This window comes from Leptonychotes weddellii, chromosome 11 (assembly GCF_054177405.1).
Source record: "Leptonychotes weddellii isolate Sample4059 chromosome 11, ASM5417740v2, whole genome shotgun sequence".
NCBI lineage: Eukaryota > Metazoa > Chordata > Mammalia > Carnivora > Phocidae > Leptonychotes > Leptonychotes weddellii.
In genome coordinates, this window is record NC_138379.1 from 6743790 (window position 1) to 6757972 (window position 14183).

Below are 14183 nucleotides of genomic sequence, written 5' to 3' on the forward strand. Positions count from 1 at the left end.
GGTAGGGGGAGGGGCAGCCGGCGGTGCGGAGCCCCGCGCAGGGGCGGGAGGGGCGGGAGGGGCGGGGAGGGGAGGGGGCGGCCGCGGCGCGGGGGCGGGGCGGCGGGAAGCGGGGCCGCGGCGCGGAGAGCGGGCGGGAGCCGCAGCCGCAGCGAGGCCGGCGGGCGGGAGCGCACCGAGGTGGCGCCGGCCCGGCCGGGTGCGGGCTCCGTGCCGCGGGTCCCAAGAGTGAGTGAGCGAGAGCGGGCGGGGCGCTGGGCAGAAGAGGGCCGGGCCCCTAGGGCTCCCCCTCCCCGCCGGGCGACGCCGGCCGGCTGGGGGCAGCGGGTGGATTGGTGGGTGCAGAGTCTGCGGCCGGGTCCGGGGTGGGAGGGCGAGAGCTGAAGCGCCCTGGACAACCCGCGGGAGGGGGCGGCATCCGCGGCACATCCGGCTCTTCCCAGCCACGTCTCAGCGGGACCTTCTCTCCCGCGGGCCCCCCCCCACTTGACAGATGAGAAAATTGAGGCTCCGAGAGGCCAAGTGACTCTCAAGGTCACGCAGCGAGGCAGCAGCAGGGCTAGACGGGGTTGGCTATGGGTGGCTCCTAGGAAAGTCTGCCGGAGAACTCAGGAGAGGAGCCCCCCTCCAGCCCCGGGGGAGTTTGTGTAGGGGCGGGGTACCCTTTCGTGGGGCCAGGCCCTGCCAACGTCCGGGGATGAGGGGTGGCAGGGCGTTGCGGCCGCAGAGCTTGTGCTGGACTGCGGATGAAGGAGGGGGGGCGGCGGAATGGGCGTGTGTGCGCACCCATGGGGGTGTGTGCGTGTGTGGGAGTGTGCATGCGTGTAGGGGCCCTGTCTTGTGTGTGTGCACACGTGTGCGATCCAGCGCCTCTGTGGCCGCGGAACTCCAGGCTGGCCTGGCTCGAGTGAGCTGCAAGTCCGGGAACTGGCCCCATCAACGGGTTTGCGTTCTGGGCTGGAAGGCTGGGTATGTGTGCCAGAGGGTTCCTTCCTGCAGGTGTGTGCGGGGTGTGAGTGCCATTGTGTGTCTGAGACAGAGGATGGGAGGCAAGTGGCTGAGGCTCGGGTGTGTGTGTGGGGGGAGGGGCGGGTGTCTTACACCCCAATATTAGCCCCTGGCCTCGGGTATAGAATGGGTGTGTGTCCCTGCCAGTGACTGGAGTTGCTGGTGGATTCAGCCCGGCATTCTCCACCCCTCACGGCGCTAGCGCCCCCTTCTGGGCACCCTTCTCTGTGTGCTCGAATGTGGCCGGCCTCTGTGTGCGCTCCCAGTTCGACTGTGCAGCGTGGGGGCCTGGGTCAGGAACTCCGGCTGGGGAGGAAGACGGTCGGCTGAAGGGGCTGAGGCCGGACCCCTGGGGCCTTCACTGAGGAGGTGGCTTGGGAGCGCGCGGTTCCCAGGCTCAGGCTTCCCGCTGACGCCTCCCGGCCGCCGCGGGCTCCCCCCCCCACCCCGCCCCAGGAATGTTCTTCTCCACTCCAGCTCGCCTCCCCAGGGGAAGGCCCCTGGGGGGCTGCCACAGCCCCGCCTCCCCTCCTCGGGAGCCCAGGAGGGGGCGATGCGGGCAGGACGCCTGGGTTCCTCCCTCCCTCCCATCCCAGGGAGAAATTCCTCCGAGGTCCCCTCAGGCTCTGGGTTCCCAAAATAACCCTGCGGGGGAAGGGAGGCTGTGGCAGGAGGGAAGCGGGAGGGGCGCGGAGCCGAGCCGCGGGGTGCTGCAGGTGCCTCTGGGGAGAGGACGCGAGGGGAAGAGGGCCCACCACGGGCTGGGGCACAAACCAGTCCCCGGAGTCCTGGCTCGTCCCCATCCCCGGGGAGCCCCCCTCGGCCTTCCCGTGACTCCGAGGGTGAGCCGGAAGCCTCTCGGCCGGTCGGTTTCCCAACTGGTGGGTTGCACCATCCCCGGGCCAGACCGTTTAACCCCGGGAGTGGCCGCAGGGGACGACTCCGCCCCTGCCCAGCAGGGGGCGTGCCCGCCCCGCCCCGCCCCGCCCCGCCTGGCGACTCGAACCCACCCCCGCCGCCCGCCGCGCCTCCGCAGACTCCCTCTCTGCCTCTCCTGGGACAGGGGTCCGGTCCGAGCCCCGTGGGAGGCTCCGGAGTGCAGCTTGGTCCAGCCTACCCGCTCCGGCAGCCATGGCGGGCACCCTAGACCTGGACAAGGGCTGCACAGTGGAGGAGCTGCTCCGCGGCTGCATCGAAGCCTTCGGTGAGTGGCACGGGAGGGCACACCCAGCCTGAGCCCAGCCCCGAGCCTGAAGCGGGGTCCCTGCCTCCCAGGACAGACCCCTGGCCTAGACCCACCCAGTTCTGCATCCTGCAACCTTTTTAACGAAAGCCTGCTCTTCGTCACAGGGCAGAGAGATCCCTACGCTTCAGAAAGATTGTTTCCCTTCCCTAGTATGCCGGCTTTGAAGGGAGAGGGGTGGGATCCCCAGACTCTGGCCCATGAGGAGCATTATCTGTCTCCCCGGAGGATCCGGAGGAACTCTCTATCTCCGGCCTGGGAGCTGTTTCCGGCTGATGGGGGGCAGCTTATCTGGTGAAGGGGTGCCCCTTCCCCCAAGCACTCAGGAAATGACCTCTGGATTCCTGACCCTGGGGAACCCAGGCTTCTTCCGCCCCAGCTGGTTCCCCTCGGGACGATGGGCCGGGTCAGATGCTCCCCTCCTCCAGTTCTTCGGATCCTGCCTTATCCCTCTCCCACCCTACCTTTTCTCTCTCTCGTCTGCCTACTGGTTTCAGAGTCCTGGGAAAGCAGGTGGTGGGCGGGGGGCCAGATATCCGGTGGGGCTGTGAGGTAGGCTTGAGGGACCACAGCTACGGGACCAAGGGTCAACCCGCTTCTCTCTGACCCCTCGGAGTTAGATGACTCCGGGAAGGTACGGGATCCTCAGCTGGTGCGCATGTTCCTCATGATGCACCCTTGGTACATCCCTTCTTCTCAGCTGGCGGCAAAACTGCTCCACATATATCCTTCGCAGGCCTCGCCATGGGCCCCGCAGTCCCAGTCCATGAGGGAGCCCGGCTGCCCAGCCCACGCCAAGATTGGGCTTCGCGAGCCCCTCCTAGGTCCTAGAATTCAGGCTTGGCCCAGCCTTTCTCCACGGCCTAGGCTCCACCCCTTTCCTCCTCTCGACTCAGGCCCCGCCCCCTCCCCAACCTGGGCTTTGCTCTCCTGCTCCCTACAGTCTACGACCTGTCCCTACTCCCAGCCCAGGTCCGTCCTCTGGCCTCTCTCCCAGGACCCAGGCCATGCTTTCAGCCACCCCCAGAACCTGGCCCCCTTCTCAGCTGTGCACCCTCCCAAAGCTCACCCCTCACCCCCCCAGCCTTCAGCCCCTTTCCGACAGGCCCCACCCCAGATCCCGCCCCCAGCATTTCTCCTAGGACCAGACCGGGCCTTCGGCCTCCCTCCGGAACTCGGAACCCTTCCCCTGCCTCCCTTTCTAGAATTAGTCTCCATTCTCGATTTCCTTAACTCTCCTTCACCTACCAACAATCCCGGAAGGACAACTCCAATTCGCTGCAGGTGAAAACATGCCACCTGGTCAGGTGAGTCTTCCTTTTGGGGCTCTGTCCCCTCCTCTTGCTTCCTTCTCTCAGGCCTCAGACTGGCCTGAAGGAGTGGAAAGGGCACGTTCTGGGAGTTGGTCGTGTGGGTTTGAGTCCCCGCTCTATCCATGGTGGGTGTGCTGCTGCAGGCTTGCCCCTTGCTGGTGTGGGCCTGGGTTTTTGGATCTGCACAGCGGGGGTGGGGAAGGAATGAGCCCTGAGGGGGTGGGGAACCACCGTTTGGGGCTCTTTCCCCCTCTCTGGGGAGCTCCGGTCTCCGGGTACGGTTGGGGAAGGACTGCCTTGGGTGACTCGAAGCTTCTAGCAGGTACTGGATCTCAGCATTCCCAGCAGAGTTTGACTTGAACCCTGAGCTCGCTGAGCAGATCAAGGAGCTGAAGGCTCTGCTCGACCAAGAAGGGAACCGGCGGCACAGCAGCCTCATTGACATCGAGAGTGTGTGCGTGGGGCGAGCTAGAGGGCTGGGGAGGGCACTCAGCATCCCACACCATCTGTGCTTAATAAATGTTTGTTGACTTGAATGAGTGAGGGTCATGTCACTCTCTTGCTTGAAAACCTATGGCTCCTTGTCACCTTCACAATGTCTCGGCCGGGGATTAAGGCCTTTGGTAGTCTCCGGCCAGCTTGGCATTCCTGCCGCATCTTCCACAGCCCACTCCCATCCCACGCCCTCCATACCACAGCTGCACGGTCCGCTCACCATTCTCCAGCCTTGCCTCCCTTCCCACCATGGTGCTCTGCTCATCTGGGTCCCCTTGCCTGCCTCTCTCTGTTGTGAAGACTCCGCTCAAGTGTGGAGTGTCTCTGGGCTCGGAGGGCTCGGAGGCCTCCCAGGGCAGAATTTGTCATTCCCTCCTGTGTTCCCCCCCACAGCCCTGTGTGCAGACCCCCCGCCCACCCCTGCCGCCCCGTGCAAAGACCTGTATACGTGCCATGCTGTTTTGTGATTGTTTGTTTTTGTGTCTGTCTCCCTCAGTAGACTGTGAGCTCCTCGAGGGCAGGAACTGTGTCTTGCTCATCTCTGTCCCCCCAGCGCCTAGCACAGTACCTGAGTGCATGACGAGGGGGAGATTGCAGGAGTTGCTGGGACGGGGGACCTCAGTGTCCGGCACAGTGCCTCAGATGGCGTAGGTCCTCTGTCAGCCTGAGTGGTGTGTCTGCATGAGTGTGGGGCCGCACGGGATGGGGCGTCTCCAGCAAAGGGTTCACTGCCCCTGCCCCACCTCCCAGCCCCACCTACAAGTGGAAGAGGCAGGTGACCCAGCGGAACCCCGTAGGACAGAAAAAGCGAAAGATGTCTCTATTGTTCGACCACCTGGAGCCCATGGAGCTGGCAGAACATCTCACCTACTTGGAGTATCGCTCCTTCTGCAAGATCCTGGTGCGGCCCAAGGGCCTTCAGTCCGGGGGTGGAGTGTGGGCTGGGGAGAGGGTCCCAGGGGGAATGGGGTCAGTCACTGGGGTAGGCAGGGTCCCGGGGTGGGTCGGGGGTTTCAGTGTAACCGATCGCGGGCAGCTGGAGGGTGAGGAGTGGCCATCTGTGAGGGGAGGGGCCCGGCGGGGCTGAGGCCACTCCTGCCCCCAGTTTCAGGACTATCACAGTTTCGTGACCCACGGCTGCACCGTGGACAACCCGGTCCTGGAGCGATTCATCTCCCTCTTCAACAGTGTCTCGCAGTGGGTGCAGCTCATGATCCTCAGCAAGCCCACGGCCCCTCAGCGGGCCCTGGTCATCACGCACTTCGTCCATGTGGCAGAGGTGCTTGCTTCTGCCCCTCTCCTAAGCTCCCTGGGGGCCAGGAGGGCGACTCCCTCCTTTCCACTCACCCGCTGCCTCCTTTCCAGAAAAGCTGGGCCAAATCCTGGGTCTTGTCCAGTGACTCACTGCCTTGCGCCTCCTCGTTCTCCCCCCCCCCACACACAGAAGCTGCTGCAGTTGCAGAATTTCAACACGCTGATGGCGGTGGTCGGAGGCCTGAGCCATAGCTCCATATCCCGCCTCAAGGAGACCCACAGTCATGTTAGCCCTGAGACCATCAAGGTGACTGGGACCCCAAGGGGGGGGGTGTCAGGGGAAGAGCCTCATCAAGCCTGCAGGGCCAGCCTTCCCAGGTCTGGCCTCATTGAGAACTCCCAGTAGTGTTGGGGGCTGGCCACTCCTGTCCGCATTTGACAGATACAGAAACTGAGGCTCGGAGGGGTTCAATGCTCTACCTAGGTTACACAGTGAGAGTGGCAGAGTGAGGACTCACAGGTCTGCCTGACCCCAAAGTTTGCGCTTTTCTCCTCTTCTTATATTTACCTTTTCACATATTGGGTGCCGTACGTACAGAGACGTATAGAAAGCATATGTACAGATTAAAGAAACATTATAAAGAAAACGCCTCTGTAACTACCACCCAGGTCAAGAAATAGAACACTGCCAGCCCCCGAAGCTCCCAGCACCTTAGAGCATAACTCCCTCCCCATCAGAGGTAACCGATGTCATGACTTTCGTAGTGATGATGGGCTTGCTTTTCTTTATAGCTGTACCACTTACGTATGAATCTCCAAACAATGCGGGGTTTTTGTCGCCTGTTTTTGGATTTTCTATGAATGGAATCCTGTTGTATGTTATTTTATGTCTTGCTTCTTTCATTCTTACATTCTGTTACTTGGAGCAGTTGTTCATTCGGTTCTGTTGCCATATGATATTTTATTGTAAGTCTACCACAATGTATAGATCCATTCTCCTGTTGAACATTTGGGGGTCTTTCCAGTGTGGGCTGTCACAGACAACACAGCTAGGAACATTCTTCTGGATCTTTCTCCTGTGCTGTTGCCTCCCTGAGCCTCAGTTTCTTCTCTTGTGAAATATTGATGATAGTCCATGCCCAGGCCTGGTGCAGAGGTGTGGTATTGGGCTGTGGGTGTTCCCTTGAGCTCATGACCTATGAACTCTGACCCTCTGGGGAGACACTGTCGGGGGACAGTGAGGGAGGATTTTTAACCTTTCACCCACCCCTGACTCTGACTCCTCATCCCCTCCCACATTTCCCGGGCTGGGGGGTGGGAGGGTAGTTGAGCCAATGGTGTGTGTGTGTGTGTGTGTGTGTGTGTGTGACCCTCTGCCTTCTGCACCCCCCCGCCCCCCCCCAGCTCTGGGAAGGTCTGACAGAACTAGTGACGGCCACGGGCAACTATGGCAACTATCGGCGCCGGCTGGCCGCCTGTGTGGGCTTCCGCTTTCCCATCCTGGGTGTACACCTCAAGGACTTGGTGGCCCTGCAGCTGGCACTGCCTGACTGGCTGGACCCTGCCCGGACCCGACTTAATGGCGCCAAGATGAAGCAGCTCTTCAGCATCCTGGAGGAGCTGGCCATGGTGACCAGCCTTCGGCCACCAGTGCAGGCCAACCCCGACCTGCTGAGCCTACTCACGGTGAGGCGTTGGGAGCAGGGATGCTGGGGGGCTGGGCACCAGGGTTGACAACCACACCTGGTCTTGGGCTTGTGCGAGGCTGTGGACTTGACCTTGAGTTCGAGGTTCTGAGAGAGGGACTGAGATCCAGCCTGGGCTCCAGGGTTTGGAGTGGACTCTGAGATGAGTTCCAGGCTCTGAACGGGGCTATGGACGGAGGTCTGAGTTCAAGGCTGCCATGTGGGCTTTTTGTGCTGGGCCTTGAAGCGGGTCCTGGGTCCTGGGTTGAGTTCCTGGAAATGGGCTGTGTTCAAAGCTTGGGGCCCAGCTCTGGGTTCTGGGTGCAGGGGTGGTTTCTAAACATGGCCTTGAGCTCAAGCCCAGACTTGGACTTGGTTTTGGGGTCTAGGATGAGAGTGAAGTTCTAGTCTAGATCTGGATTAGGTTCTAGACATGGAGCTGGGGCTTGGGTTTTGGGTTTAGAGTGACTTCTTAGCTCTTTCTAGGCTCTGGACTGGGATCAGGATTGAAATCTGAGCTGGATTCTGGACGCTGGGTTGGGTTCTAGGTTGGGGCTTTATCTCAGAGCTCTTGGCTGTGTTCTGACCTGGATTCTTGGCTGGATTCTTGGCAGTGCATTGTGCTCCGGGTTTGGGCCAAGATGTGGCTTCTGGTCTGTTGGGCTAGCCTGGCGTGTGGTTGCTGGCTCAGTCTCATGACACTGAGATCACGACCTGAGGCAAAATCAAGCCTGAGCCACCCAGGCGCCCTGCTGGGGTATGTTCTAAGCTGGCCTTTGTCCTGAGTCTAGCTTCTGGACTGGGTTCTAGGCTGAGCTGTGGCCTCTAGGTGGACCTGTGACCCTGGGCTCTGGACAGTGGGCTCCTGAGGGCAGCAGGGGCAGTGGGTGTGATCAGACCTGTGTGTGTCCCAGGTATCCCTGGATCAGTATCAAACGGAGGATGAACTCTACCAGCTGTCGCTGCAGCGGGAGCCACGCTCCAAGTCCTCGGTGAGACAGGGAACCGCTGCTTCTCCACTCTGCCCACCTCTTTCTCTCCTACCTCTGCCCTTCCTGAAAATCCCAGGACATGAGGGCAAGCAGAGCTCTTAGAGGATACCTCACCTCTCCAGCTTGTTGGGTGGGCTCCCTTCTCCCCAGGGCTTCCCTCCCTCTGCTCTCCTGGGCCCTGGGCTCCCTCCCTCTGGCCCTCGCTCAGTCCTGACCATTCCCATAGCCAACCAGCCCCACAAGCTGCACCCCGCCTCCCCGACCCCCAGTGCTGGATGAGTGGACCTCAGCTGCCAAACCCAAGCTGGATCAGGCACTCGTGGTGGAGCACATCGAGAAGATGGTGGAGGTGAGACTCTGTGGCCGCCTGCCCTGGCACCTGTGGGGCTGGGGGACAAGTCCATAGCACAGGCCAATCAAGAGCGATTTTGCCAGGCCACTGCCCTTGGAGCCACACCAGTGCCATGTTCAAGGGCCAGTGCTCAGTCTCCAGAAGGCAAGTGGCCTAGCCAGTGGGTGGGGTTGGTGTGGGGGTATGGAAGAGGGAGATGAAAGGGGAGAGGGAGAGCCACCCACATCTGAGACACCCTTCCTAATGTGGCCTGGGAATATGGGCAGGACGGGGCTGATGCTTGTTTTATGCTCCTGCCCTTGTGTGTCCCTCTGTGTGCTCCAGTCTGTGTTCCGGAACTTTGACGTCGATGGGGATGGCCACATCTCCCAGGAAGAGTTCCAGATCATCCGTGGGAACTTCCCTTACCTCAGCGCCTTTGGGGACCTCGACCAGAACCAGTGAGGAGGGCAGGGGGCTGGGGGAGAGGGAAGGCAGGCTCACTTCCCCTCCGGTTTCAGCTTCCTCCTGTGCAAGAGGAGGCCATTGAACCAGACGATCTCGGCAGAGGAAGCTACCAATGTGGGGAGGGGCTCTTATTGGGGGGGGAGGCTTCCAGCTATAGCAGCAGAGGGTTCCCTCACTCATCAGACAGATGGGGGGCTCCACCTGAATCTTGCAAAGACTGTGGCCTGGGGACATGAATGCCGCTTTATTTGTGGAACTCACAGCTGGCAAAAAGTGTGGGCAAGTTCAACTCCTGGGTAGCCTGTTTTAATGAATAGAAAAGAAAGGCCTGTAATTAGCAGCACCCACTTGCTTATCAACAATTCACATCCTGACAATTTGGACAAACAGCTGGTTCTCTGAAGTAGGTTAAACATGCCCCCCCCCCCCGCCCCCGCAACCATGTTCATATCCCTGTTTTGCTGAGCGGACAAAACTCCAGTCAAAATTTACAGTCCATCTCGGGTCGAGTTATATTCTAATGTTATTCATGTTTCAAAAAATCTGGTGGGTTTTTTTTTGTTTTTTTGTTTTTGTTTTTTTTTCATACTGCAACACTCCGTGGTGAAAAAGAAATCAGGTAGTAAAATAGACTTATAGTGAACAAAGCCTATGAAGTAAGAAGTGAAAATTCCCTTCTTCTTTTCCCCCCTCTTTCCCATCAGAAGAGGTTATATTATCCTTAATAACTTGTTAGCAATGTTACTGGCTTGGCAACAGAGTGTCCTTCCAGTCTTTTTTTTTCCCATGTATGTGCAAATTGACACAGATTCTGTTTGTCTGGGTCTGTTCCGTGGACAAACAGGATTATCGTACGAATCTGGCTCTGCCCATCGTGCTGGTTGTAGTTGCTTAGTTTCTGCTACCAGAACTGAGCCCGAGTTCTAGGTTAGGTCCCTGCGTTGGTGGGTGGATTTTTTTCCAGGTCACACTTTCAGTGAGGCTGCAGCCCTTGGAGACCTTGGATATAGCTTCACGCAGGGGTCTCAGCCTTAACTCCCCACCTTCTGCACGCCCCAAGCCTTGTGCCCAGAGCATCTGGGTATCAAAACCCAGCATCTGGGTATCAAAACCCAGCACCTGGCTCACTGGGGAGACCAGCAACCCCCTCCTGGGGCAGCCTCAACATCTGGTCCCTACTCCCTGCGTCAGCTTGAAGCTCGCTCTTTGTTTCTGCAAGTTGGGGATTTCCATTTCTTTCTCGAAAACTCACCTATGCCCTTAAAGCAAATGTGGATGTATTTTAACTAGGATTTTCTATGTATTTGTAGCAGTAGGATTTTCAGGTTTTTGTGTTGTTGTTGTTGTTGTTCAATCGCTGTCTTGATGGAAGTGCACATCTTGGTTTTTTGCTTTTGTTTTTGTTTTCCACCTAACCCTTTATCACGGACAGCTTTCCATGCTGCTTTATGCAGAATGACCTCATTCTTTAGAATAGCTGCAGCATAGCCCCACGGTGTAGTGGGGCCGTCATTGGCCTCACCGTTCTCCTACTGACGGACATGTAGACTGTTCCCAGTTTTTCGCTATTAATATATGCCATGCTGCTGTGAACCTCTTTGTACCCTTGCACTCAGGTCACTATTTTGGTAGGAGAAATTCCTAGAAGTGGGATAATTGGATCAAAAGATATGCACATTCTAAATTAGGAGAGAGACTGCCAAAGTGACCTCAGGCAAGGTTGTGCCAGTTTGCACCCCCATCAGCAGTGAGCAAGTGCCCATTTCCCAACTTCCCTGCCAGCAGTGGACGCTATAATAAGCTTTACAATTTTGTCAATCTAATTGGCAAATGGTGTCTTGGTTAAATTTGAATCTCTCCAATACCAGTGGGGGTAGGATATCTTTTCATATGTTTATTGGCCTCTTATATTTATTCTGTGGATTGCCTGTTCATATTCTTTCTCCATTATTCCACCGGGTTCATTGGTCTTTTTCTCATCAATTTTCAGAATCTCTGTTAATGAATATTAACCCTTTGCTGTTGAATGTGTTCGCAAATATTTTCTCCCAGTCTGTCATTTATGTTGTCTTTTGCCATATAAAATTTAAAAAAAATGTCGTGTGCTCAATATGTCAGTCTTTTCCTTTATGGCTTCTCGGATTTGTGTTATGTGTAGAAAGACCCTCATCTCCTGGAAATTACAAAGTTGTTCTCTTACACCTTTTCAGATACTTTAATAATTTTATTTTTTTACATTAGTGTTCTCAGTTCGATGAAGATTTAATGTTCATGCATAGTGTGGAGGTAGGAATCTAGGGTGATATTGTTTTCTAGATGGCCAGGGGCCCCCATGCCCCATTGAACTGAAGGGTCAGTCACCTGGGTCAGGTCACGGAGCCCCAGATATAATGGGCAGGAGCTTCCAACAAGGACCAACCCTGCCGGAAAGAGCTCCTGGTGGCCCAGGACCCGCTAACTACACAGACACTGTTGTAAATGCTTTCTATGCACCTGCCTCACTGAATCCTCACACAAACCCTCTGAGGTGCAGGGATTATCACAGTCCCCATTTGTAGAAGCAGAAACTGAGGCACAGGGAGATTAACTAGCCCAAAGCTCACACAGCCAGGAAGTAGCCGACCAGAATTTGAACTGAGGTCTGTCTCCCAAGCACATGCTCACTCTTGCCCTACTATACGTTGATGGGTGAGAAAAGGGTTCTGTGGGCAGCCCTGGATTATGTGGGGAACCCTGACTGCAGGTGTCCTTCTGACACTCACATGAGAGTGAGGCGCAGGCGGCTTTTGCCAATCTTGCCCGGTCCCGCAGCTCCTCACAAATCTCTTTTAATTCTCAGGGCTCCCCACTGGTGTTCCAAAGAGCTCACTTTGGAAAACAAAAGCTGATGATCTCGTGGGCAAGCGCACAGCCCTTTTAGTTAGTGTCCACCCCAAGTCTGTGAAGTGGCCAGGGCAGGAATTATGATCCCCATTTTTCCGGGGGGGAGGAAACCTGGGAGGTGACTGGTAGTGGGGCAAGTGACTTGCCCAAGACCACACAAGTAGTTAGTAGCAGCCCGCGCATCTGCCTGACTCCAAGGCTAGCGTAATCTTTCCTGCACCAGGACTCCAAATCCAAAATCAGGAGTTGGGTGGGGATCTTTACTTGGCAGGGAGCTTCCCAGTGGGATGGGTTAGGCCGGTTGGTGGGTGGTCCAGGGGCGGGCCCGACCTGAGGCGCTCCCCCTCCCCCGACAGGGATGGCTGCATCAGCAGGGAGGAGATGGTCTCCTACTTCCTGCGCTCCAGCTCCGTGCTGGGCGGCCGCATGGGCTTCGTGCACAACTTCCAGGAGAGCAACTCCTTGCGCCCGGTTGCCTGCCGCCACTGCAAGGCCCTGGTGAGCCCCCGCCTAAGCCACGCCCCTCCGGCCCTGGCCCCTCCCCCCGCCCCGCGCGCCCTCTGGCCCCGCCCCTGCTGGACGCTTCTCAGCCGGGGCAAACCGTGTTAATACCGACTGTCTTTCCTCTCGCTGTTCTGCGCCTAACTAGCCCTGAGAGGGGCCCAGAGAGGGTCAGTCCCAGTCCCTGCCCTTGAGAAGGAAGACGTAGAGTCATTAGCTCTAAAGACCTCTTCCCCAGCACGGCCCCCTCCTCTATTTCAGATCCTGGGCATCTACAAGCAGGGCCTCAAATGCCGAGGTGAGCAGGGCTGGTGGGCTGAACTTGAGGGGCGGGGGAAGAGTTACTCTCTGGGTAGGGATTCTTATTTTGGTGGGGCAATTGCCGAGCAGTGAAGAACCTTGCAGCCAGAGAAGCACGATGATCATATTGAAGGGGGTAGCCTTCAAATGGGCTTTTATTTTGGTGAGAGAGCTGCCCAGGAACAGAGAGCTCTGGAGAGGGCATGGACTGGCAAGTAGGATGAAGAGAGCGCTTTGGAAGGAGATTCTTATTTCGGTGGGGCAGCTGCTCAAGAGCAAAAGAAGCTGGGGAGAGGTGGAGGCCTGGAGAACGGGATGAGGGTTGTTCTGACAAATGGCCCTGGCTGGGCTCCCCCTCTGCCTCCCCCCAGCCTGTGGTGTGAACTGCCACAAGCAGTGTAGAGACCGTCTGTCAGTTGAGTGCCGGCGCCGGGCCCAGAGTGTGAGTCTGGAGGGTTCTGCACCCTCACCCTCACCCACACACACCCATCATCGGGCCTTCAGCTTCTCCCTGCCCCGCCCCAGTAGGCGAGGCTCCCGGCCTCCAGGTAAGAGGGGATCTCATTCTGTTTTGGTCTCTGAAGGGAGGAAGGCAGGGCCATTCTGGCAAAGTATTAACTTATCCAGGATGGAAACCATTCCAGAGTTTGTAATTCTATTATTTTGGTGGGGCGATAAAGAAGGGTTGAACAGGTAAGGGGGCCAGAAGGTGGCCTGGGAACCCTTTATTTTCTGAAGCTAAGAGAGGCTAATACATAAAGAAGAGTAAAAGTGAAAGAGGTTTCAAGATTTCAGTCACAGGAGCACCTGGCTGGCTTAGTCGTAGAGCATGTGACTCTTGATCTCAGGGTAGTGAGTTCAAACCCTATGTTGGGCATAAAAAAAAAAAAAAATTCCAGTCACACTCTTATTTTGTTAGGGGGATTGACAATGGATTGTAGAGGGAGTTGTGTGAGCCATTTGCCTGTATTTCCCTTTTTGGCTGCTCTGGACACCATTCTGAGAAAAGTCCCTTGCCCCGAACATCTTTGGCGGCTCTCTTGGAGTCTCTGGTGGCTTTAGGGTCAGTTTGCTGAATGACAATTCCCCCAATGATTATTTTGCCAAGAAAAGTCTGAGCAACCACGTTAAACGGGGGTCTAAGGCAGTTGACCACAACCATTTGGATTGGCGTAAGTCCTCAAAAATAGAGGCAGGCATCAGGCATAAGTCCTCAAAAATAGAAAAGACGAAACCATTTGCATTGAGCCTTCCAGAAGTGCTGGGGGTCTAAAATGTGAAACACACACAAAATTGACATTTTAAGCAAACTGCACTGACAAATCTGTGGCTGTGAAAAAGCTGCGGCGGAATGAAAACTTACAGAAAGAGCCTCAAAAATGGGGCCAATTGGTCATTTGGTGAATTGATTTTTGGTGGATGGGCCTGCTTCCGGGATGGGGTGGGGTGCCTCATGTGAGTGGGGAAAGGGCTGCCAAAGGCATGATGACCCAGGTGTTGTTCCTGTGACCCCCCCCCCACTTCCCTGCAGAGATCCGAGAAGAGGAGGTGCAGGGAGTGGAGGATGGCGTATTCGACATCCACTTGTAATGGATGGTGAGTCGTCCCTCCACAGCCTGTGCCACTGAGGGCTGGGGCATGGGGGCAGGGGGGGAGGGATTGGTAAACAGGTGCCCTGTCCAAATGGCCCAGGCCAGGTGGACTCCTACT

General features: G+C 57.2%; 1 protein-coding gene across 8 annotated transcripts in view; it reads left to right on the top strand.

Annotated features, from left to right (window-relative positions):
* The window catches only part of RASGRP2 (RAS guanyl releasing protein 2), a 361639-nt gene that overhangs the window by 514 nt on the left and 346942 nt on the right, over positions 1-14183 (top strand). Inside the window, exons 1-16 of one of the 8 annotated variants that reach the window (XM_081797885.1) lie at positions 113-228; positions 2072-2212; positions 2872-2974; positions 3496-3558; positions 3884-4018; positions 4810-4960; positions 5165-5338; positions 5504-5620; positions 6718-6999; positions 7913-7990; positions 8217-8339; positions 8667-8782; positions 12029-12170; positions 12435-12471; positions 12845-13021; positions 14005-14068. In XM_081797885.1, the coding sequence (XP_081654011.1) occupies positions 2140-2212; positions 2872-2974; positions 3496-3558; positions 3884-4018; positions 4810-4960; positions 5165-5338; positions 5504-5620; positions 6718-6999; positions 7913-7990; positions 8217-8339; positions 8667-8782; positions 12029-12170; positions 12435-12471; positions 12845-13021; positions 14005-14063 (1830 nt within the window). In that variant the 5' untranslated portion in view covers positions 113-228; positions 2072-2139 and the 3' untranslated portion in view covers positions 14064-14068. Of the gene's footprint in view, positions 1-112; positions 229-377; positions 970-2036; positions 2213-2867; positions 2975-3456; positions 3559-3883; positions 4019-4809; positions 4961-5164; positions 5339-5503; positions 5621-6717; positions 7000-7912; positions 7991-8216; positions 8340-8666; positions 8783-12028; positions 12171-12434; positions 12472-12844; positions 13022-14004; positions 14092-14183 lie in introns of those variants that run through there. The other 7 variants (XM_081797886.1, XM_081797881.1, XM_081797887.1 and 4 more) reach the window with 7 other exon arrangements.